Source organism: Pongo abelii, chromosome 2, assembly GCF_028885655.2.
Source record: "Pongo abelii isolate AG06213 chromosome 2, NHGRI_mPonAbe1-v2.0_pri, whole genome shotgun sequence".
NCBI classification, from domain to species: Eukaryota; Metazoa; Chordata; class Mammalia; order Primates; family Hominidae; genus Pongo; species Pongo abelii.
Window position 1 is genome coordinate 193,986,191 of NC_085928.1, and position 25,900 is coordinate 194,012,090.

General features: G+C 41.2%; 1 protein-coding gene across 7 annotated transcripts in view; it reads right to left on the reverse strand.

Moving 5' to 3' along the window:
• ABCC5 (ATP binding cassette subfamily C member 5) overlaps nt 1–25,900 on the reverse strand; it is a 96,656-nt gene that overhangs the window by 69,168 nt on the left and 1,588 nt on the right. For all 7 annotated transcript variants that reach the window (XM_063722367.1, XM_054553066.2, XM_024244709.3 and 4 more), the window contains exon 2: nt 23,580–23,763. In XM_063722367.1, coding sequence (XP_063578437.1) covers nt 23,580–23,708 — 129 coding nt within the window. In that variant the 5' untranslated portion in view covers nt 23,709–23,763. The remainder of the gene's footprint in view (nt 1–23,579; nt 23,764–25,900) is intronic.

Here is a 25,900-nt window from a genome sequence, read left to right on the forward strand (position 1 = left end):
TAGAGGGGTTACAGGCATGCACCACCATGCCCAGCTAATTTTTATATTTTTAGTAGAGATGGGGTTTCACCATGTTGGCCAGATGGTCTTGATCTCTTGACCTCGTGATCCACCCACCTCAGCCTCCCAAAGTGTTGGGATTATAGGTGTGAGCCGCCGTGCCCGGCTTATGGACCACTCTTTGTGTTCTATGTTCTAAAATTTACATTTTTATTACCAAATGTTTTATCTTCTGTTTCCCAATATGGATTGAGAGTCAATTATTTCACTACTAACTGCAAATCTGATTGCCCATTTTCTATGACAAAAATTTCCATCAGCCCCAATTAAACAGCCCTGCCATGCAGAAAGAGCCTGGATGTACACGTGCCTCCCCTGTCACATCAGCAGCAGGGAGAACAGAACGTGAGTTCTCATCCTGGCTGCACAGCTGAAGAGCTCTACACTTCCCTGCAGCATGTGGCAAAGGATCTCATGAGCTGAAATATAAAGTTACACGTATTTACTAACTAGAAAGCGTATAAATGTTCGTTAATTAGATTAACAAAAGTGCATGCAAAAGTGCATTCTAAGTCTGACTGTGGCAGAAGAGGGTGGGTCAAGAATCTAGACACACTTATCCCCCGTTTACTCTAAAAGTAACTCAAACGTTTATGCTTTCCTGTTGTAGAAGCAGAAGCTTCATTTTCCTCAATTTCCTTATCATCCTTTTCTGTCTTAGCAGTGAAAGTCACATTATTACAAATATTTCCAGCAATTATTGTGAAATAGTAAAAAACAGATCTCAGCTGGGCATGGTGGCTCACGCCTGTAATTCTGACACTTTGGAAGGATCCGTTGAGCTCAGGAGTTCAAGACCACCTTGGGCAACACAGCAACACACCATCTCTACAAAAAATAAAAAAAGTCAGTCAGGCATGGTGATGCGTGCCTGCAGTACCAGCTACTTGGGAGGTGGAGGCAGGAGGATCACTTCAGCCCAGGAGTTGGAGGCTGCAATGAGCTATGATCGCACCACTGCACTCCAGCCTGGGTGACAGAGCAAGACTGTCTCTAAAAGAAGGAAAAAACCAAAACAAAACAAAAAAAAAACAAGGAGAATAGATCCCCAAATCAAGAAAAAGTTAAGTGGTTTAGCACCTAACACATCAAGCCTTATACAAAGCAGTTGATTTTTATACATCACCTCCTTTCCCACCAAAGAACAGAGGGAACTTAAACATTAACAGAACTGAACGAGTAGAATTTTATATACAGGGGTCAGCTGGATGCCTGGGCAGATCAAACACAATAGCTTTAGTTCACAGCACAGTTCAGTATCTTTAGATAACTTCTTGGTATTAGGAAAGCACATAGCCCTGCAAAGCACACTCCTTTCCTTTTGTCAAAGGCAAGTCAGACCAGTTTCAAGAGAATAATGGTACAACACGACAGGAGTCAACAACAAGAACGAACTCGCTCTTATATGAAGTCCTTATGTATAAGGTCAACACTTAATTTAGTGGTTAGGGACTACGGCACTTGATAATGAACTGAGGACTGCTGAGATTCAAGTACATTACAAAGGTTTTTCTTACCTATAAGCTGCATATAACCACAAGGGGAAGGAAAAAAACTCCTGGATTGAGAAAGGAGAAAGATACACTAAAAATACAAGCACACCTACTTTAAGTGAGTAGAAACTGGGAATCTGTACAGAGTAGGTACAGAATGTTACAGGGACCAGCCTTATTTGGATATCCAAAGCTTCAGAAGACGACAAAAGATCTGAAAAATGTCACTTCAAATACATTGCCAAAATGGACTGTACGTTGGGCTATAAAGCAAACCTCAACAAATCTCAAGACTGACATCATGTATACATGCACTCTGACCACTTTAGGATTTAATTAGAGCTCAGTAACAAAGATTTTTAAAATATCTGAATGTTCAGAAATTATGCAATATACTTCTAAGTAATGTAGGTGAAAGAAGACATCAAACGGGCGTGACAATTTGTACCTACATAATCTCAGCTTCTCAGGAGGCTGAGGTGGGAGGATTGCTTGAGCTCAGGAGTTTGAGGCTGCAGTGAACTATGATCTCGCCACTACACTCCAGACTGGGCAACAGAACAAGACTCTATCTCTTTAAATTAATAAATAAAGAGAAGGCATTAAATGGAAACCAGAACATATTCTGTGCTAAACAGTATGAAACTGCAATACATCAACATCTCTGGGATGCAGCTAAAACAGAGAATAAGGTGAGATTTTCATCGCTTTAAAAATATACGCCTGCAATCCTAGCACTTTGGGAGGCCGAGGCGGGCGGATCACGAGGTCAGGAGATCGAGACCATCCTGGCTAACATGGTGAAACCGCATCTCTACTGAAAAAAAAATACAAAAAATTAGCCGGGCGCCATGGCAGGCGCCTATAGTCCCAGCTACTCGGGAGGCTGAGGCAGGAGAACGGCGTGAACCCGGGAGGCAGAGCTTGCAGTGAGCCGAGATAGCGCCACTGCACTCCGGCCTGGGCGAAAGAGTGAGACTCCGTCTCAAAAAAAAAAAAGAAAAGAAAAGAAAAAGAGAAAAATCAATGCTTTAAGCTAGGGGTTGACAAACATTTTCTGCAAAAGGCTAGAGGTAAATATTTTAAGTTTTGTGGGCTAAGAGGCAAAATCAAAGATATTAAGTAGGTACTCCTATTACAAGAGAAAACAAATCTCCACAAAATGTTGACATAATTCAGATTATAATAATTGAGTACAATTTTTTGTAACGCAGGTCTACTGATGAGAAGAATGAAATTCTTTTATGGGGGAATAACATTTCACTTAACTGGGGTTTAAAATAGTTTTCCCTTTCATCAAAATTGATTGCAAATCTTCATCTATGAATGCTGATTTGCAATGAGATTCTACAATTCCACTTTTGCAAATGTCTTCATGAAGGTACTGCCGGGCTGGGTGCAGTGGCTCACACCTATAAGCCCAGCACTTTGGGAGGCAAAGGCAGGCAGACTCCTTAGGTCAGGAGTCTGAGACCAGCCTGGTCAACATGGTGAATCCCCATCTCTACTAAAAATACAAAAATTAGCAGGGCGTGGTGGCACACACCTGTAGTCCCAGATACTCGGGAGGCTGAGGTAGGAGGATCTCTTGAACCAGGGAGGCAGAGATTTCAGTGAGTTAAGATTGTGCCACTGCACTCCAGCCTGGGCGACAGAGCAAGACCCTGTCTCAAAAAAAAAAAAGACAGGAACTTCCAAATACTGAGCTAAATCCAGGAATATACACTTTTAATTGAGCCTTTTATCTCATGGAAGACATTATAGAATTCTATTAGATTCCTCTCTTGACATTTACCTTTATCACATCATTACATGCATGTACCCCACTGTAGATTAATCACTTTCAATGGAAAGTTATGTGGAAGCAACTAAATGCCACAGTTAAATGGATTATTTCTATGTGGCAAAATATATATAATATAAAATTTGCCATTTTAGCCATTTTAAGTGTATAGAATTCAGAGGCATTAATTATATTCACAATATTATACAACCATTGCCACTATTTCCAAAATACATGGATCTTGAAATATGGAAATTTGCTTCATACATCATCGAGGTCTAAAAATCACTGCTAGAACTGTAATTTCAGTTTGAAAAATATATCCACTACAAATTTGTACTGGAATGGAGATCTCACCTTTTTTTTTTTTTTTTTTTTTTTTGAGACAGCATCTCGCTCTGTCACCCAGGCTGGAGTGCAGTGGCGCAATCTTGGCTCACTGCAATCTCCGCTTCCCGGGTTCCAGCAATTCTCTTGCCTCAGCCTCCCAAGTAGCCGGGATTACAAATGCCCACCACCACACCCATCTAATTTTTGTATTTTTAGTAGAGATGGCATTTTGCCCAGGCTAGTCTCAAATTCCTGACTTCAAGTGGAGATCTCACTTCTTGCTTAACCTGACAGCACAAGAAGTATATAAAGCAGCTTGTCATTATTTATGATTCAAATATTAGTTGTCATTGAAATTACTTGACCACAGTACCATTTTACATTCCCACTAGCAATGGATGAGAAATCTAGTTTCCGCACATCCTCACCAGTGCTTGGTATTGGCATTTTTTTCCCCCCAAGACGGAGTCTTGCTCTGTCCCCCAGACTGGCGTGCAGTGGTGCAATCTCGGGTCACTGCAACCTCCGCCTCCCGGGTTCAAGCAATTCTCCTGCCTCAGCCTCCTGAGTTGCTGGGATTACAGATGCCCACCACCATGCCTGGCTAATTTTTCTATTTTTAGTAGAGACGGGGTTTCACCATGTTGGTCAGGCTGCTCTCGAACTCCTGACCTAGTGATCCGCCTGCCTTGGCCTCCCAAAGTGCTAGGATTACAGGCGTGAGCCACCGCACCCGGCCAGTATTGGCATTATATTTTATTTTAGCCATTCTGATAGGTGTGGTATGGTAACTTATTGTGGTTTTAATTTGCACTACCCTAATGGTGAACAAATAATGTTTAACATCTATCTGTACTTACATGTCACCCCTACATTCCTTTTGCTGAAGTGTCTGTTCAAGTCTTTTGCCCATTTTCTATTTTTTTTTCTTTTTTTTAAGACAAGGTCTTGCTCTGTTGCCCAGGCTGGGAGTGCAATGGCATGATCACAGCTCATTGCAGCCTTGAACTCCCAGGCTCATGTGATCCTCCCACCTCCCAAGTAGCTGGGACTATGGGCATGTGCCACCACACCCAGCTAATTATTTTTATTTTGTGGAGACAGCACTATGTTGCCCAGGCTGGTCTTGACCTCCCAAAGTGCTGAAATTACAGCTTATTTTCTAAGTGAATTTTTTTTTATTATTGAGTTTAGCAAGTTCCTTATATATTCTGGATTAAAGTTCTTTGTCATATGATTTGCAAATATTTTCTCCCATTTTATGGCCATGTTTCATCCTCCTAATTAGGGCCATTCATGCAGCAAAAGTTTGCAATTTTGCAGTCTAATTTACCAATTTTTTTCTTTTACAATTGTGCTTTTAGTGTCATGCCTAAGAACTCTTCTTCCAACCCCCAGGTCATGAAGATTTTCTCCTATGTGCCCTCTTAAAAGTTTTATAGTTTTACATTTTATATTCAAATCTATGGTTCATTTTGAGTTAATTTTTGTATAAAATGTAAGGTTTCTGCAAAGGTTCACTTTGTGATTGTTCCAATACCGTGTGTTGAAAAGATTATCATTTCTCCAGTAAGGTGCTCTGCACTTATGTCGAAAAGTTGGCCATGCCTGTGTGAGTCTATTTCTAGACTCTATTTCATTGATCTATTTGTCTATCCCTACATTGATACTACTGACTTGATTACTGTAGCTATAAAGTAAGTCTTAAAATTGGATAGTGTGATGTCTTCAACTTTATCCTTCCTTTTCAAAATTGTTTTAGCTATTCTAGTTCTTTTGCTTTTCCAGGTGAACCAAGTTCAAGAGTTAGAAGGGTTTTATAAACATCTTTTGATGTTTGAGAAGCATCAGAAGAGGAAAACTTGGCATGCAATCCATCAGTATGTTTACATGAGCATGGCATATTAATAGGAAACCAGAATCTTCACAGCTATCATCCATTCTTTCCACAAATAACTTACCAAGTGCCTCCTATCTGTAAGACTATTCCAGATGGTGGGAACCAAAAAAATGACAATTCCTATGTGCATAACACACTAATTTCATTTTCTTCATTTCTAAAATGCCTAGTGACAGTTTTCACTAAAACCTATTCATAGAAAAGTAAATGGACTTAATAATATTTTTAAAATCCTCTGATTGCATGGTTTTTGTTCTTTTTACTATATATAACTATGTCATGTTTCACCACCTCCTACGTAGTAAGTTACTTCCTATATTGGAAAACATCAAATTCAAAGGCTGTTTTTAAAAAGATTCAAATGAAAGCTGCCAGGCAAGTCATTTCCCAGGTTTCTCATGAGTACTGCAGTGGCACTACTGATGGCAGAGACTCGGGGCTCTCCTGCTGCCTTTGGTTTTAGAACAAGGCACTCGGTGCAAATTTATCCTGACAAACCCCCATAAAAGTGGTTGAAATAGCACTAATCTCAGAATTCTCATGTAACAAAGCATGGAGTAGAAATTCTCACAGTAAGAGGATGGAAAATTCTATATTGTTGATCAAAAATAATCAAACCTTGCTACTCTAAGCAACGAACTTTCCAAGTCACATCCTGTCCCTGTTATTCTTTCCCAAACGTTTTCCCAAATTGTCAATCTTGTTGTCATATCTTTACACATTGCCCAAGTCAGGAAAATGAAATATCTGACAGAAATACAGGATATGATACAGGATCTTCTCCTTTGAAGGAACCACTGTCCCACTCCATATCTGCACCTACCTCCTTCAGAGACAGGTCTCTCAAAACAATAAGCAACAGATATTCAGCTGTTGGCAAGAACTCTCAAATGTTAACATGAAAAATAAATAAATAAATAATAAAAACAAGAGAAAATAATTCTCTTACTCCAACAAAACTATTTTTTCTTACGGCATTAAAGTATGAAGATCTCCATAGACAGAATTTTCCCACAGCTGGAGGCCACAGTAAATACAGTGATTTCAAACATGAATTTTAGAAGACAAATACAGATTTAAGTCTCAAGTTTACTCATTTTTGCAATGCTACATGCACCTACCACATAGGGATGAGAGGAATTAATGGGATAATTAAAAGTGCTTAGCAAAATATTGGGTATATAATAAACATTCAATACATGTTAGCTATATTATCCCAATTTACCTAGCCAATAAATCTTAGGGTCTGTCACAACGATTTCTTCTTTCCTTTAGTTTTCCCTGACTCTTTCAAGGTCGGGGAACTTATTTCCTTCCTCCTGTGTCTTCCCTGTACCTACACCACCACAGCAGGATGCTTCTGGTAAGAGCTCCTAGAGGGCAAGCTGTCTTCCTCTTGTTTATATCCCTGGCCTCTGGCATAGTAGAGAGTTTGGCACCCAGTATTCAAATGTCAATGAAAACACCTTCAAAATACCTTCTTTCCCTTCCATTCTACATATCATCAATTAATGCTGCATGACATACCACTGAGGCGATCTTACCCATTCCACTTCTGTTTAGATTCTCTAGCTGTTTTGCTTATTATTTTTGTCTGAGACAGGATTTTGCTCTGTCACCCAGGCTGGAATGCAGTGGCACAATCATAGCTCACTGCGGCTTTGACCTCCCTTGCTCAAGCAATCTCCCACCTCAGCCTCCATAGTAGCTGGGACTACAGGCATGCACTACCACCATGTCTGGCTAATTTTTTAATTTTTTTGTAGAGATGGGTTCTTACTATGTTGCAAAGGCTGGTCTTGAGCTCCTGGGCTCAAGCAATCAATCCTCCATTCTTGGCCTCCAAAAGTGCTGGGATTACAGGTGTGAGTCACCACACCCAGCTTTTGCTTATTATTAATAGTATAATATACAATTATAGTTTTATTTTTCTCCTTCTGGATTATTTAGGATAAATTCTATCATTGGGGTTACAGGATTAAAAAAATGTAGCTCCTAGCAATTAGACTTCTACCCAGTTTGCCCCAATTAACTTTATTACAGGATATGTGCTCCAGTATTATTGCAAAAGAGAATTGCTATTAACTTTAGTACTTTCACTTCTATTTTGCGGACCTCAGGTTGTCTTGACATTAGCAAGAAAAAAAGGAAGCCATAGCAATCTTCCTTGTGTACAGCCAAATCTCACGACTAGTATGCATTTATAAAGGCAAGATTTTCACTTAAAGGTAATTAAGAAAATTTATACAAATTTATAACAAACCAACATAGCATGTACTATGTGCCAGACACTGTTTTAAATGGTTTACAGATATTAACTAATTTAATCCTCATAACAACCCTTTGAGGTAGGTACTAGTATCCCCGTTTTACAGCTAAAGAAACTAAGGCACACCGATGTTAGGTCACAGCAGGGATTTCAATCCAGCCTTGAGCTAAGGCTCTTAATCACTATGCTATGGGCCTGTCAAAAAAACCAAAAAAAAAAAAAAACAAAACCAAGCAAATAAACCGTAACTGTACAAAATGATCCCAGGTATACCTCATAAACGGCTCTTCTCTCTTCCCCAGGATGAATACCAGATTAAGATAAACAATGACTCATGGCCAGGTGTAGTGGCTCACGCCTGTAATCCCAGCATTTTGGAAGGCTGAGACAGGCGGATCACCTGAGGTTAGGAGTTCGAGACCAGCCTGGCCAATATGGTGAAACCCTGTCTCTACTAAAAATACAAAAATTAGCCAGGCATGGTGGCACATGCCTGTAGTCCCAGCTACTCGGGAAGGTGAGGCAGAAGAATTGCTTGAACCTGAGAGGTGCAGGTTGCAGTGAGCTGAGATCGCGCCACTGCACCCCAGCCTGGGTGACAGAGGGAGACTCTGTCTACAAAAAAAAAAAAGGAAACATAAAATAACAGCATCTTTATACTAACCGGCCAGTAACTGCACAGATGTCTCCCACTTGTAACTAACTATATGCTTGGATGTCTAACTTCTCTTCCTCTCTAGGCTTCCTAAAAAAGCTCACATGGCCGAGCATGCCAGGAAAAAAAAAAGTATGTCTATTTAAAGGTAAAAATAAATATTTTCTACCACAGTTAACATTCCATAAAGTGAGTTATCAACATTCTAAGGTTGAATGGATTAAAAATGGCAACGAACCAAGAGAAAAGACTTAATATATTCAAGCTATAAGGGCTTACTATACAAAAGCATAAATAATATAATAAGGTAGGGAATCATGAGTCAGTGAATATTGTTGAGACAAATAAATACCAGATTGGGCCAGGTGCAGTGGTTCACACCTGTAATCTCAGCACTGGGAGGCCAAAGTGGGAGGATCGCTTGAGCCCAGGAGTTCGAGACCAGCCTGGGCAACAAAGTGAGAACCCGTCTATATACAACATTTTTTAAAACTAGCCGGGCATGGTGGTGCACACCTGTGGTGCAGCTACATGAGAGGCTAAGGCAGGAGGATTGCTTGATTCTGGTAGGTCAAGGGTACAGTGAGCCATGATTGCACCTCTGCACCCCATCCTGGGTGACAGAGACAGTCACTCACATCCTACCTACTACCTACCTTCCTACCAACTAACCAGATTGGAGATGAATTAATTGAGATCCAGGTTTCATATCATACATTAATCCATCTGGAATTAACCTCCCAAAAATTACATTAAAAATGATGACATAAATTATATAGCATACTTAGTCCAGCTATGATGGGGGACAGCCTCCATTTACCCCCAACAAGCAGAAATGTATCAAAGGGAAAAGAGGTTCAAACATGAAAAGGAAACATTTTTGCATAAGGAAATTAGCATTAAGAGAAGGGAAGATAAAGCTAAAGAAGTGACCAAGTGGCTGGGCGCGGCGGCTCACACCTACAATCTCAGCACTTTGGGAGGCTGAGGCAGGCAGATCGCTTGAGCCCAGGAGCTTGAGACCAGCCTGGGCAACATGATGAAACCCCGCCTGTACAGAAAAATACAAAAAAGGTACACCATTAGCCCCAGCTACTCAGGAAGCTGAGGTGGGAGGATCGCTTGAGCCAGGACCATCGGGCTGCAGTGAGCCAAGATCATGCCACTGCACTCCAGCCTGGGTGACAGAGTGAGACCCTGTCTCTAAAGAAAGAAAGAAAGAAATATAAGAAGTAACCAAGTAACTAACATAATAATATATTTCAAGTAGTGGACTTGTACTGAAAAAGTAAAATACAGTATTTTTTTCATCCATTCATTCATCTAGTCCTTATTGAGGGCCCACTATGTGCCAGGCACTGTTCTAGATACAGGAGAGAACACACAGACCCAATGTCACCAATCGAGAAATACAAATTAAATTTAAGATACAACCACATATGCCTTAAAAGAGATAAAATCTAATATGGAAAAGAAAATGCAATATGGAAAGGAGGGAAATATAGACAAACATACACGGTCTGAACATTAAACCGATTTTTAATATGCTACCAGCAGGGATTCAGGAGAGCAAACTGGTAATATGTAATACTACATACTCTGTGTCTCCATAATTTTACTGCATAAAGGAAAATCTTCCAAAGGAAAAAACCATTAAACCCAACAGCTTACAGGGATCTAAATGCCTGATACAAAATCAACAGCTAAACTACAGTAGATCAACACTCTAGCTCAGCACTGTCCAACAGAAATACAATGCAAGCTGCAAATGTAAGCCACATAATGTAATTTAAATTTTCTAGTAGCCACATTAAAAAGTAAAAAGTAGGCAGGGTGCAGTGGCTTATGCCTGTAATCACAACACTTTGGGAGGCTGAGGTGGGAGGATGGCCTCAGGCCAGGAGTTTGAGACTAATCTGTGTAACCTTCCAAGACCCCATCACTACAAAAAATTTAAAAGTTAGCCAGGCATGGTAGCACGAGATAGTAGTCCTAGCTACTCAGGAGGCTGAGGCAGGAGGATCACAGGAGCCCAGGTGTTTGACGCTGCAGTGAGCCATGATCATGCCACCGCACTATAGTCTGGGTGACAGAGTGAGACTCTGACTCTAAAAATAAAAAGTAAAAGGTAAATTAATTTAAATAATATATTTCATTTAACCCAATAAAAAGTATTATCTTTTTTAACATATAATCAATGTGAAAAATTATTAGGTATTTTACAAACAAGGTATTTCTTTTTTTGTACTAAGTCTCTGAAATCAGGTATTTTATGCTTACAGCACATCTCAGTTCAGACTGGCCACAGGTCAAATGCTTAATAGCCACAATAGTACTGTGTCGCAGGGTGCAGCCCAGGAGTTCACAAGTGAGGGAGTTTTGCTTGCCCAGAGGACACGTGGCAATATCTGGAGATGTTTGAGGGGTGCTACTAGCTCTAGCAGGTAAAGGCCAGGGATGCTGCTGAACATCCTGCAATGCACAGGATAGCCCCCACAAAAAAGAATTATGTGGCCCAAAATGTCAATAGCACTAAGGTAACCCTAGACAGCTGAAGAGCTAACACAGTTAGTACTGATATAGGCTGACCTAGAAGAATGTATTTTATGAGGCCATTTGTTTTTTTGTTATGATGCTTTCAATCCCTTTTACAAGTAACTTTTTAAAGCTTCCCCTGAAACAAGATGAGGGGACCCATTTCTCCTAAGGAGCACAGCACACTGAAAGGCTGTCAGTGGCCACACAGAAAGGCATCCACAGCAGCTGCTTTGTCTCAAAGGGAAAAATACTGGCAGATCTAGGAGCTGAGAAAAATATTAAACGAGGAAGTATGACTGCCATTTATATCTTCCCCATGACTATGTGACTAGGAGACTCAGCATTTTTCCTACCAAGGTAATGGCAATGGGGCAGGAGTAAGGTCACAGGGAAGCTAAAAAGGGACAATGAAGTTCAGATTCTGCCGGGTGGGGTGGCTCATGCTTGTAATCCCAGCATTTTGGGAGGCCAAGGCAGGAGGATCACCTGAGGTTGGAAGTTCGAGACCAGCCTGGCCAACACGGTGAAATCCCGGTCTCTACTAAAAATACAAAAATAAGCCGGGCATGGTGGTGCATGCCTGTAATCCCAGTTACTCGGGAGGCTGAGGCAGGAGAATTGCTTGAACCAAGGAGGCAGAGGGTGCAGTGAGCCAGGATCGCGCCACTGCACTCCAGCCTGGGCAACAGAGCCAGACTCCGTCTCAAAAAAAAAAAAAAAAAAAAAAAAGAGAAAAACAAAAACAACGACAACAAAAAGCAATTCAGATTCTGTCAAGGTTCAAACAAAGATCAGGGAAACACACATTCATAGACACCTCTGGTATGAAAAACAGGTAACATTCGATCCATAAGCAGACAGATCTGCTCTTGCAAAAGACACTTCTGCGGGCCCTAACACCATCCTCAGGCCTCAGATAATCAGCGCACCTATCACACTCCATGGCCACCACTTCTCCAGCTGTCCCACCTGATTTTAACAGGCTGCCAGAGCAAATGCCTGCTGACAGGGCAACCAAGGGCTTTTCCCCTGCACGGAGGCCTCTGGGACAGATACCAGGGGTCAGAAATCGTTCCCCGTCTGAACAATCCAATCCCTTCCTGGCGGCCGGACAACAGCAGGGTAGCCTTCCTAATAAGCCTCGGGCTGAGGATTCAACCAAGTTGTTCCTGAAGGCAGAGACTGCAGGTGTCAACTGGCAACAGAGAGGTACCTCGGTTTCCAAGGGGGTTAAAGGCTGCCTGCTCCTGTCTGGCACACCCCTCAAATAAAGCAGTATCTGGGGCACAATCGGAATCAACAGGCCTCAGATCTCACAACACTGTCTTCCTCTCCTCTCCTCATTCACAAGACCATAAGACAAACAACAGAACGGGCGCCTCTTCGAATACATCCTTCTGGCCAAGAAAACCATTTCTACAGATGTCCCAGGCCCACGCAGCCTTTATGACAAACATCTAGAAAGACAAACTTTTAAGGGGAACTGTTGTGCCACCAGATACACTTCTTAAGGGACTCAGAATATTAGAAATTAAATTTAAAAGAAATTAAAATTCACTTTTAAATTTAAAAAGATCAAAAACTGACATCCTCCCAAGGCCGGCTGACTTCAGGCCTTCCCGCCCTTCCTAATCTCCAACAAGTTAAAGAAACCTACCAAGCACGTTTCCTCTCCAATTCCCACCACATCCTTACTCCCCAGTGGGTTGTTATCACAACCCTGACCATCTTAAGCTCTTCCCTTAAGAACTTCCAAATAGTAGCCATTTCAGTCAAGAGGATCAGCAAAATTCTAGAACCCAACCTATATGGGGAAGAAGCAGAATACAAAAGAAAGAGCTATTATCCCAAGTCAGGAAAGCTGCTAAACTCAGGCTTATCACTCAGCAGCTATGCTACACTGAGAAAAGAATTAACTTGAGCATCAGCTCACTTATCTGTAGCTGTGCTATGTTACTCTCAAGCCATGATCAGCTAGCAATACAATTCACAAACATACCTCCACCACCACGGTAAAACAGGTATTTGTCTGCAGTTGATAATCTAGCATTACTCCATAATCACCAGGAATTTGAGGGCTTTCAGTTGTTTCATAAGCTAAATTCCAAATAACTTATTCAAAGTTCCTATTACGTTGGGTCTAAGATTAACTTTGTTAATACCATGGTAGGGTTTCAAAGGATTAAACTGAAAATGAATCACGGGGGTAAAAGGGGATTTACAGGAAACACTTGGAGCCATTGGGTGAGGGAGAGAACAGACTTTATTCCATGAGATCTAGAGATTCCCAGCACTGCCTACCTACTAGAATCACCAGAGGAGTTTTAAAACAATACTGATGCCTGGGTTCTATCCCAGAGACTGATTTAATTGGTCTGGAATAGGACCCCAACACTGGTATTTGTTGAACGTTCTTCAAGTGATTTTAACATTCAGCCTGGCCTGAAAACCACTGATTTACAGAGTTGTGAATATTGGCCTTTTGCATTTGACAAAATCCCTTCAACAAGATTTTCAGGCTTTAGCTAAAAAAAAAAAAAAAAGCCCGGATGCGGTGGCTCACACCTGTAATCCCAGCACTTTGGGAGGCCGAGGCAGGTGGATCAATCACTTTAGGTCAGGACTCGAGACCAGCCTAGCCAACATGGTGAAATCCTGTCTCTACTAAAAATGCAAAAATTAGCTAGGCATGGTGGTGCACACCTGTAATCCCAGATACTTGGGAGACAGAGGGCAGAAGAATTGCTTGAACCTAGAAGGCAGAGGTTGCAGTGAGCCGAGATCGGGCCACTGCACCCCAGCCTGGGTGACAGAGAGAGACTCCGTCTCGAAAAAAAAAAAAGGCCAAAATATAATTTGTAAATAAAACTTCCTCCAGTGCCTAACACAATGTGTGTTAAATGCTTAGTACAAGGCTTTCTGGGTTCCATCATGTGACCACCGTACTGCAGAGCAGGCCAGAACTGCTGACCATCGTGAGAAGCAAACACAAAGGTTAGGGGCTGAGCAGTTTGGCTATTTTTCTACTGTGAGACACAAAATTTAAGAAAACTAAGTGACTGCTCAATATCATACCTGCATAATACCAAAGAAAAGTAAACAGAAGGTTGTCAAGTTCACAGGATTCTTAAAAAAGCCAAACAATTATAACCATTTATTGTAACCCATTCTGCGTAGCTTATCTCTAAAAGCCTGAGTGTGTCTATTTCCACCACACAAATATAGATTTCATAATAACATATCAATCCTTTTTAGCGAGATTTGCTTTTGAAAACATATCCCGAACCCTAAGGTCAGGTACAGCTGTCAGTGTCGTGGCATCTCCTGGGTGGTTCCATGCTCTTTTCGGCAGCCCAGCACACTGGGCCAGAGACAGGCAATAGAGCCATCATGCTTCAAAGAGGAGCCAAGTGCTGTATTTTGAGCCACCGAATTCCAGAAAGAACATCCCTGGGAAGCTCACCCAGTTCCAGCATAGTCTGCCTAGTAAAAAAGTGTCTCTCCTGGGCCTCACCTACAGAGAGGTGAGGCTAAATGAGGACTGGGCAAGATGGCCTTTGAGGTTCCATCCATCTTTTAAAGTACACATGTCAGTCTTGCTTTCTGCCTCCATGAGCAGGCTTTGGTAAGTGGAAGTTCTCATCTGATATCTAATAACAATTGATTCTTTGAACAGCTAATTCATAAAATAATCTTAAATAGTTAAAACATATGTAACATCTAATTATCTAAATAGGCTGACTCCTTAAAAGCGGGGCAGGGAGGAAAAGGATAAATTTAATTCTGCTCATTAGTGGACTTCAGTGCACCAAATTAACTTCACATTAGTCTGTAAGTTTAATAATGACAGGTTTAACCATTGCAAAGCCTTCTGGAGGCCCTGTTTCTTTGCGTTGACCTTTTTATTTTTGACTATGAGAGAGGGAAAAACGGTAACATTAAAACAAGCATTTACAGGGAGGGGGGAGGGATAGCATTAGGAGATATATCTAATGTAAATGACAAGTTAATGGGTGCAACACACCAACATGGCACATGTATACATATGTAACAAACCTGCACGTTGTGCACATGTACCCTAGAACTTAAAGTATAATAATAATAAAGAAAGCATTAACAGAAACCCACCTAACAGTGGAAACAAGATTTCATTGAAAAAGTTTTCATTAACCATTTGTAACTTCCAAGTTATCTTAACAAAATAAAGATTTAGGTACTTAAAGAAAAAAAAACAGGAAGCTAATTCCAACACTTTTCTTCCCCTTTGACAGAAAGCTCCTTTAACTCATGCCAACAGGCTATATTTATTTCCCTTAAGCAGCACTTCCTAGGAAAGCCGCGGCAGTCTTGCAGCAGACGGCATAAGAGAGCTGATGATCCCGGCAGCAGCCCAACCTCAAGAGCCCCAGCGAGCTGTCAATGCAGTTACCAAGCATGAGAGCCACCTGGGCTCTGCACCAATCACAGCACTGTTGTTATCTCAGCCGGAGAGCTCTGGGCTGCTACTGGAGACCAACACCTGGCACCAGACCAGATACAGTGTCACACCCAGCAGTGCCTAAGAGACTACTGAGCCTCATAAAGCTTTATGAATGCCTACAGGGAGATTTAAAAAAAAAAAAAAAAAAAAAAAAAAAAAAGGCAGGTATTCTTACTTATCTTAACCCTGTCCAGAAAATCTGCTGAGTCACTGAGTATCAATCAAGAGAAAAATAATGCAGAGCTGCAAAATGCTAATCTCCTTCCTCCTGCTCTCCTTCCTAACAGCAAGCCGACTCACAGGTAATACTCTTGACTAGGAAAATACAAGGGCATAGACAAATTCACACGTCCTTAGTCTGTAAAGAAAAGCTTTCAGGAGCAAACTCTAAAAGTACAATGTACTAGACAAAACTATTTTATGAAAACAATGGCTGTCTCTGGGTAGAGGAATTAAGGGTGGTTACTTTTTTTCTATAACTTTACACACTTTGTACATTTTCTATAATGAGCCCATATTTCTTTCCTAACAATACATCTTCGAATCATTTCTGGTAAGAGATTAGACCCACATCTTTGATCCCTAAGATACAACTTGAGCTCACCAAAATATTTCAAAGCACTAATTAAGAAAACTCCAACCAAGATTAAAGGGTCAGCCTACCACAGAACTAAGGAAATACTAAGTAAGAGCCCTGGATTTTAAGTATTTTATGAATACTTGCTTTGTTACCTTTCCTAGACACAGAATATTCTAATTTGGTAGGAAGAAAATCCCACCAATGACACACTTTTGAGAGAAGGGGAAAAAATAACTAAAGTTCATGTGCCAGTAATAATGGTACATGAACTTTAGTTTACTTCTGCTTTTTTTTTTTTTTTGAGACAGAGTCTTGCTGTCGCCCAGGCTGGAGTGCAGTGGTGCGATCTCGGCTCACTGCAAACTCCGGCTCCCGGGTTCAAGCGATTCTCCTGCCTCAGTCTCCCGTGCTGGGACTACAGGTGCGTGCCACCATGCCCAGCTAATTTTTTGTATTTTTAGTAGAGACAGGGTTTCACCGTGTTAGCCAGGATGGTCTCAATCTCCTGATCTTGTGATCCGCCCGCCTCGGCCTCCCAAAGTGCTGGGATTGCAGGCGTGAGCCACCACGCCAGGCCCACTTCTGCTTATTTTTCCATTCTTCCTCCTTTCCCAGATTAGACATGCTAATAAAAAACAAGGCACCCTTAGCTTTGCCTGAGAGCACTAAGACAACCACCACTACAATAAAATAAAGCTCATAAAAGCATCTGACAAGCTTTGTCTTGCTTTTGCTTAAATATTAATTTAAAGCAATTAAAATCCAAACTCCTTGGCTTATTATTCAAGAACACACATGCCCAGGCGCAGTGGCTCACACCTGTAATCCCAGCACTTTGAGAGGCTGAGGCAGAGGGATCACCTGAGGTCAGGAGTTCGAGACCAGCCTGGCTAACATAGTGAAACCCCATCTCTACTAAAAATACAAAAAATTAGCTGGGTATGGTTGCACATGCCTGTAATCCCAGCTACTCGGGAGGCTGAGAGAGGAGAATCGCTTGAACTTGGGAGGCGGAGGTTGCAGTGAGCCAAGATCACGCCACTGCCCTCTAGCCTGGGCTACAGAATGAGACTCTACCTCAAAACAAAAAATAAAAAACAAAAAAAACCCCACACATAATGTGAAATTCACTGAGGTATTGCACTATAGCTAAGACTTCACACATTTTATGCTCAATACCAACAAGGACTAGGTATCCCTATCCCACAACTCTTTCTTTTGCCTGGCAAGTTCTTCATTTCTCCAAATTCTACCCATTCCTCAAGTTTCCAGCCAAATGATACCTCCTCCTAAAGTGTTCCCTGAGAGAGAAGCACTTTCTCCTTTTACTAATTCCCAGAGCATCTAAATTACAGTCATCTATGTAGAGTACGTGTTTGTGAGTTTAAGCTTCTATTGGTGGACAAGCAGGCCCAGCACCAATTTATCTTTATCTGCACCAGACCACTTGGTTCAGTGCTGCGCATGCATCTTGAAGAGTGTTCAAATATTTGCTAAATTTAAAAAAATGAATAAACACTGACTGCATCTTAAAAAAAAAAAAATCCGGGCTCGTGGAGTCATATGATCTACATGTGCATATATAAATAGGATAAAAAAAGGAACCATGCCTGAATAATCATGCCTCAGGCACAGGAACAGTGTTTAGGAGTAGCCTAGGTATAAAACTTCATGTTGGCTGAAGTAACGCCAGCCTAATGCCAGCCAAAGTTAGTACTCAGGCTCAAAGAACTAACAGCAACAGAAGCCACCACTTTATTAACACTTCAGGATTAAAGGATGCCTGCTAAGCCTCAAATTGTGTGTGGCCACAAGCATTAACATTATAGTCCCGAAGAAAGTGGGTAGGTGTGCGAATGCTTTATTTCAACCCTAATTATTTCTAAGCATACGTGAGAAATTACAAATATTTGAAGATGTGACTAATAGAGCAATTTTTCCAAGTCACGTTCCAAAAGAATGATTTGGTCACAATACTGAGAAATGGGCAAACCATGTAATCTGCGTCTTCACTTAAACCTTGAAGAAAAAAAGCACTGGCCTGCTTAAAGTCAGAACTTATTCTTTGGTGCTTTGCTTCTGACTTCTGTTTGACGTCATTTCTTTTCTTTTTTTTTTTTGGTGAGACAGGGTCTCGCTCTGTCACGCAGGATGGAGTGCAGTGGCACAATCACAGCTTACTGTAGCCTGGACCTCCTGGGCTCAAGTGATCCTCTCACCTCAGCCTCCCAAGTAGCTGGGACTACAGGCACAAACCCCCATGCCTAGCTAATTTATTTTTATTTTTATTTTTTTGTAGAGCAGGTCTCACCATGATGCCCAGGTTGGTCTTGCACTCCCGGGCTCAAGTGAGCCTCCTCTCTCGGCCTCCCACAGTGCTGGGACTACAGGCGTGAGGCACCAGCAGCACAGGTCTCCTGCTTCTCGGTTAATTGGACGTATCAAAGGCTAATAGTGGTGAATGAAACCTTGCTTTCCACATAAGAGCCACAGATGTATCCTTATCTTTTGTTACCTAGAGGCTTTTTTGTTTGTTTGTTTTAAATTTCTGACGAGTAGTAGGTATGCCTGGCATCCTGGGAGATCCTGTCCCAGATTTCCTCTCTAACAACTAATATAAAAATGATGGTTATGATGATGTGACATGAAACTGCAATCTCTGCCCAATTAACTGCTTACTTTAAAGAACGAAACAAAACTACATGCTTATATAGGAATTCTGCTTCCCAACTACTTACATTATCCATTTTATACCATCTCAGACCACAAAACTTTTTGTCATCTTGCTGGTTCCCTCTGTCAGCAAACTTGTAACATGAGACAAGTTAAAGATAAATATATCCGAGAAATTTTGTTTTTTGACAGGTAACGGTCAAGCAGATTCCAGATGGTGTCTGAACTTACAAAAATACTTAGTAGCGATGCATTCATTTTAATGTATATACAAAATTAGCTTGAATTAAACCTATGGGCTTATTGTTGTTGTTTTGCTAGGTCTAAACTAAGTAACAGAAAGAGAGTAGAATAAAAGAAATCTTTTTAAAAAGTTCAGAGATTACAAGGATACAGTAAAAATCAGGAAAACAGTACTCAAATTTCAAAGTTTAGGGGCAGGGTGTGGTGCCACATGCCTGTAATCCCAGCACTTTGGGAGGCTGAGGTGGGAGGCTTGCTTGAAGCTGGGAGTTCAAGAACAGCCTGGCCAACAGTGAGACTGTCTCTACAAAAAAACAAACAAATAAAAATTTAATAAAAAATAAAAGTTCATGGCCAGATGTGGTGGCTGACGCCTGTAATCCCAGCACTTTGGGAGGCCAAGGCAGGCGGATCACTTGAGCTCAGGAGTTCAAGACCAGCCTGGCCAACATGGTAACAGAGAACAGCAGGTAGGCACCTGCTGTTCAGGAGGCTGAGGCAGGAGAATTGCTTGAGCCAGGGAGGTGGAGGTTGCAGTGAGCTGAGATTGCACCACTGAGCTGAGATTGCACCACTGCATTCCAGCCTGGGCGACAGAGGGAGACTTTGTCTCAAAAAAAAAAAAAAAAAGTTTAGGAAACATGAAAGAGTAATAAAAATAAAATTCATGTGGATTCCTGAAATTTTATAAAAGTGGTATTAGCCTTCGTATTTCTCTGAGATAAGGCTTCAATGGCATGTTGAAAACCTGCCACAGTGGTGGCTGACTCCATATCCTTTAGGGTACTCAAAGCCCAGCGGTGCCTACCTGCTGTTCTTCCCCGCTTTGTAGAGGAAAAGCTCGCCGCTGCCACTGCAAACCCTGATGTCAACTCTACTCTCACAAGCTGGGGACCCTATCCCCAGAAATTTCACGGGACCACACACCAGCTCCACAGCCTCCGCCTTCTCCTGCTCTGCAAGCCATCCTTGGGTAAGCCTGCTCACTCTCACAGCTTCACCTACGTGGACACACTAAAGGCTCTAAATGTTTTTTCCTACTCTACTTCTTGTCTGTGCTCTACCTACTGATAATTTTACCCATATGCACTTCAAATTCAACATCTTCAAAATCAAAATCATTCTTCTTTTTTTTTTGAGATGGAGTCTCACTCTGTTGCCCAGGCTGGAGCGCAATGGCACGATCTTGGTTCACTGCAACCTCCGCCTCTCGGGTTCAAGCGATTCTCCTGCCTCAGCCTCCCAAGTAGATGGGGTTTCACTGTGTTGCCCAGGCTGATCTCAAACTCCTGAGCTCAGACAATCCACCAGCTTCGGCCTCCCAAAGTGCTAGGATTATGGGCATGAGCCACCGTGCCCGGCCCAAACTCATTCTTAATATCTCCCCAATCTCCTTTTATGTCCATGAATAGGTTTAAATCCTTACCATCAATCCCAGACACCCCAATGCCTCCCTATCTTCTAGAAACGCCTTTCCTCCATCCTCACTTCTATGCTTTACAACAGAACCCTGGTCTCTCTGACATGGATGGGCAGAGCCGCTTCCTGACTGCTCCTTATATTTGGTCTCTTTCTCCTGTACAGGTTTTTTTCTGCATTGCTTCAAGACTAATCTAAGATAAAAATCTACTCTCAAACATCGTAGCCATTAGGGAACTGCAAATTAAAACCACAATCAGATACCAGGCACATCTATAGGAATGGCTAAAATAAACATTATAACATTGAGTACTGGCAACAATGTGGAAAAACTGGATCATTGCTGGTGGGAATGTAAAATGGCACAGACACTCTGGGAAAGAGTACTGCAGTTTCTTACAAAACTAAATATGCACTTACCATATGACCCAGCAAGCGCAGTCCTGGGCATTAATCCAGAGAAATAAAAGCTTATGTTCACACAAAATCCTGTAACTGAAGGTTCAGAGCACCTTTATTTATAATTGCCATTAACTGGAAATGACCTGTATGTCCTTTAGCAAATGAATGGTTAAAGAAGCTATGGTACATCTATAACATGGAATGCTACTCAGCAATACAAAGGAAAGAACTACTGATGCAAAGAACAAAATTAGGTGGCTATCAAGGGAATTCAGCTGAGTGAAAAAAGCAATCTCGAAAGGTATATGCTATATGATTCAATGTATATAGCATTCTTAAAATAACAAAATTACAGAAATGGAGAAAAGATTAGCAGTTGCCAGAGACTGGGGTTGAGGGGACATGACTGTGGCTATAAAAGGGTAACGAGAGATCCTTGTGATGGAACCTTTGCATCCTGACTGTGGAAGCAGTCACACAAATTTACACCTTTAAAAAATGCATAGAACACAACACATACACACACACACACACACAAATGAGTGCATATAAAACTGGTGAAATCCTAAAGTCAATGGATTGCATCAATGTCAATCATTATCCTGTTGTGATACTGGACTATAGTTATGCAAGATGTTACCACTGGGGGAAACTGGATGAAGAATATACAGGATCTCTATATTATTTTTTATAATTGCCTGTAAATCTACAGTTAGCTCAAAATAAAAAGTTTTTTTTTAATCTCATTAACTTCCAATAGTTCCCTAATGCCCACAGTGAAATATTTCTTAGCATGGCATGCAGAATTTCCCCCAACCTATAATCCCTTTACACATCCTATGCCCTAAACAACTAGTTCTAAGAGCTAACATTTATTGAGCACTGGCCATGAGCCAGGTACCATTTTAAATATTTTATATGTATTATCTCATTTACTCCTCAGTGATCCCATGAGTCAGGTACTACTGTCAACCCCATTTTATATACAAATGACGTAAGTAGCTTATCCAAAGTCCCAACATACCACACGCTCTTTCCATACCTTTGGGTCTATACTTGTGCCGCCTAAAAAGCCTCCCCACCTAATCGCCCTTTAAGGCCCTGCCCTAATGTTACCTTCTGACTTTTTCCAGACTTAACTGTTACACTAACTGTGTCTAGCACTCAGACGTATTGAATAGATGTTTAATCAACATAAGGTCTAGACAAAAGGACATGAGGAAGTTATAAAACTGGTGCCACGAGAAGTATTTGACACTGATTACATTAAGCCTGTTTCTCTGAAGTTAAACCTGAATGGAAAAGCATTCTATAATACACAGTAGGGTGCAGAGAAAACTCATTAGCAAGAAAAGGTTCATTAATAAAGCAATGGCTTTAACACAACCAAAGAGGGAAAGGTAGTATCAGGCTAAGGAAAGGCCAGTGTCAGCTGCAAAGTCCATTATCTTTCTCAAATTTTCACATAACAAATACACCAACATAAACCTCAACTTCCTAAACCTAGTCCATTCTGCCTTATTAGGTACTTTTGTAAGAAAAGGTATAATGCTTTTTTTCTCAGGAAAAAGAATATTTTCTCCAGGTGAAAATGCATCTTCATTATTTCCCTTGGAGGAAATTAGATTATTATCTAAAGACTGCTTAACCTATGAATTCGCTTGAAAAACACACTGATTATCCCACAACTATCTAGAATTGTTCTGAAATCTGAGTCTCTCCAAAGGATTCACATTTTATTTTATTTTTTATTTTTTTGGAGATGGAGTCTCACTCTGTTGCCCAGGCTGGAGTGCAGTGGCGTGATCTCGGCTCACTGCAACCTCTGCCTCCTGGGTTCAAGCAATTCTCCTGCCTCCCTCCTGAGTAGCTGGGAGTACAGGTGCCCGCCACCACACCTCACTAATTTTTGTATTTTTAGCAGAGACAGGGTTTCACCATGTTGGCCAGGCTGGTCTCGAACTCCTGACCTCAAGTGACCCACCCACCTCAACCACCCAAAGTGCTGGGATTACAAGCATAAGCCACTGCGCCTGGCCAGATTCACGTTTTCAACACAGATGACAGAAAATAGAAGAAAACACCAATTTTGTTTAGGTACATGAATGAAGCTTAATTGGCTTTATATTCCCTGTCATCGACTCCACGACCCCCTCCTCCTCAATAAGTTGTCTTCTCTTAAGCACAGCCTTTTCAGAAGGCACCAACATAGAATAAAAGTGAAAAAGAGGAGAATGCTCAGGACAGACTAGGTGAGAGGGTGACAGCCAGCCTCTCTTCCACTTATTGAGTGCTTACTATGGACCAGAGACTTATCAATAACCATAAATTCTTAACAGTAACCTAAAGCCAATAAAGAAAAATACATTTTTTTTTTTTTTGAGACTGAGTCTCGCTCTATCGCCCAGGCTGGAGTGCAGTGGCATGATCCCAGCTCACTACAACCTCCGCCTCTCGGGTTCAAGCGATTCTCGTGCCTCAGCCTCACAAGTATCTGGGATTATAGGTGCCCGCCACCACGCCTGGCTAATTTTTGTACTTTTAGTAGAGACAGGTTTTCACCATGTTGGTCAGGCTGGTCTCGAACTCCTGACCTCAGATGATCCACCCGCCTCAGCCTCCCAAAGTGCTGGGTTTATAGGCGTGAGCCACCGCGCCTGGCCAAAAAATAAGTTTCTAAATTACCCATTATATGAAAAAAGATGTGTTTTAGTACAACAAGCAGGTAAGAGACTCTTAGGAAAGGAAACTGACCGGTCGAGTTCTCCTGAACTTGGAATCTTCACGGTCTCTGTGTGTCCCAGAAGTGCTGGTTCTCTCCCTCACACTTCTATACCCAGGACTGGGGATGATATACTCTTTTCCTATGTCGATATCCTTCATCTTCTCTGAGTGGAGGTTCCAGGGCTCACAGACTGTTAGTTTCACATCAGAATTCCTGAAATTAAAAATTCATCAAGAAATAGATTATTTCCTAAACAGTACTTACCCATATGCTCAAGTGCCTTAAAATAGGGAAAAAAAAAAAAAAAAAAAAGGCAAAAGTACTAAAGCTTTCTACTGTTATAGCTACGAAAATTAATTTTCAAAAAAATGTTCAAAGATTTCGATTTCTTTTTTTAAAGAAAAAGATTCAGTATAAGAGAATCAAGAAAAATTACCTTCTCCCACCTCTAAGGGAAAAAAAATTAGAAAAAGTAAACACACTAGTAAAGAGACGCCCACTCTCTTCAACTAAGCTCAAATCCAGTGTATACAATAGAAAGGTTGGTTTTTTTTTTTTAAAGACTTTCTAGAAACAATTTCAGTTTGTCCCAAGTATTAAAAACTCCACAATTTTAAAGTGGACATCATTTCTCCTCCTAAATTTTACTAAATAAAAATTTACCAAACACTTATTCTACCAATGATATATTCCATCTCTGCCTTTTTATAATTAACTAATGGGTTAGCTGGTGTTATTTTAAAGCTCCATGAAGTTATCCAGTTAAAACAATGTTATAACTTAACTTCAAACACAAATTCCCTGGGTACTGAAAATGTTCTAAAACTAGATAGTGGTAATGGTTGCACAATGCAGTGAATACATTGAAAAAAAAAAAACTGAATTTATACTTTAAAAGAGTGAATTTCATGGCATATAAATCCTACGGCAATAAAGCTGTTAGTAAAAAACAATAACAAAAGCAAATTCTCCACCCTGTATTACTAAGTCTTACCTAATTTTTACCTGAAACTCTGTTCTAAACCACTGCCTGCCTGGCTAAGTCTAATCAATGTGCTGTAGCAACTCAGGTCACTTAAAAACAAAAAACACACACATACTTCTCTAAAATGTTTCCCCCCTCTAAGAAGGGTCACAGCCTCCCAGAGACAAGCTGAGAAAACACCTTTCATACTAGCCTCCAACGGAAATTAAAGACGTGTAGCTGTGTTGCCTTCTGGATTCCATAAATCCCTGGCTATCGCTGTGACTTAAAAGTACTACTTCTGCAGCACAAAATTCTAACCATTATAATGCAATTTTTAAGGTGTCAGATAAAAAGAAAACACTTACTAATCCTCTGAATAAAAAGGACTAAATCTCCTATGCAAAGACAGGTTTCCAGTCCAAAGAAAGCTTGATTTCTTGCCTTTCAGAATTCTGGTTCAAGTACCCTAAGTTGATATAGCTGTTACTTATCTTTAAAAAAAAAAAAAAAGTCACCTTGTCCAATGACAAACTACACCATAAAGAACAGCGGCTCACCAAGCCAGAGCGCAGCAATCACGTCATTGAGACCTCATTAAGGCTAAACTATAAACAGACCTGGCATCTGCCAGTGTCCCCAGTGTTGAGCTGTAGCTGTAGATCAGAGTAACCTTCTTACGGGAATCATGAAAGTCTAACCTTCCCCTTCAAGGGTTCCCTAGCTTAGCTGATTATCTGGAAGAGGAATAGATTAGTACTACCTTTTTAAAAGGTGGGGGTTGGGGCGGTGAGCAGTTTGAAAGGGAGGAGGTCACTGGAACTCATCCACAATATGAAATGCCACATCAAGAAGAACACGAACATAATCTTAATTATCTAAGCACCCATGATAACCAAAGATTCTTTCAATCACTTTTATTTCAAAGGATAAAGTAGAATCAGTGGAGCACAGGAGCAGAGAGAGGCAGGGACAAAACGACTTCACTGTTATGACACAAATAATGACTGTTTTGTGCCTACAGTGACTGCTGTGGTAGACACTGCTAAACTATCCTAAGGAACTAAGTTATTCTATGTATGAAGGGTGTGGGGAACAGTGTTCCATTATCTCGAACACACTCATCTCTACTTTCCTGGAAAAAGAGGCACAATCAGGAGAGCAGGCAGGCCCAAAGTAGGCACAAAGTTACTGTCTGTGGCCTTGAACATAAGGACACCATCGTCTGTGTATCTGGAACATAAAAGAGGGCACCCCACGTGGAGTCCGGCGAAGAGCTGGGAATCCTGACAGGTTTGGAAAGAAACAAAGCCCCAGCCTGAAGCAAGCAAGCAGGCAAGGATGGATCCCCAGGCCAGCCTTTTTACTGATACTATTTATATTTCC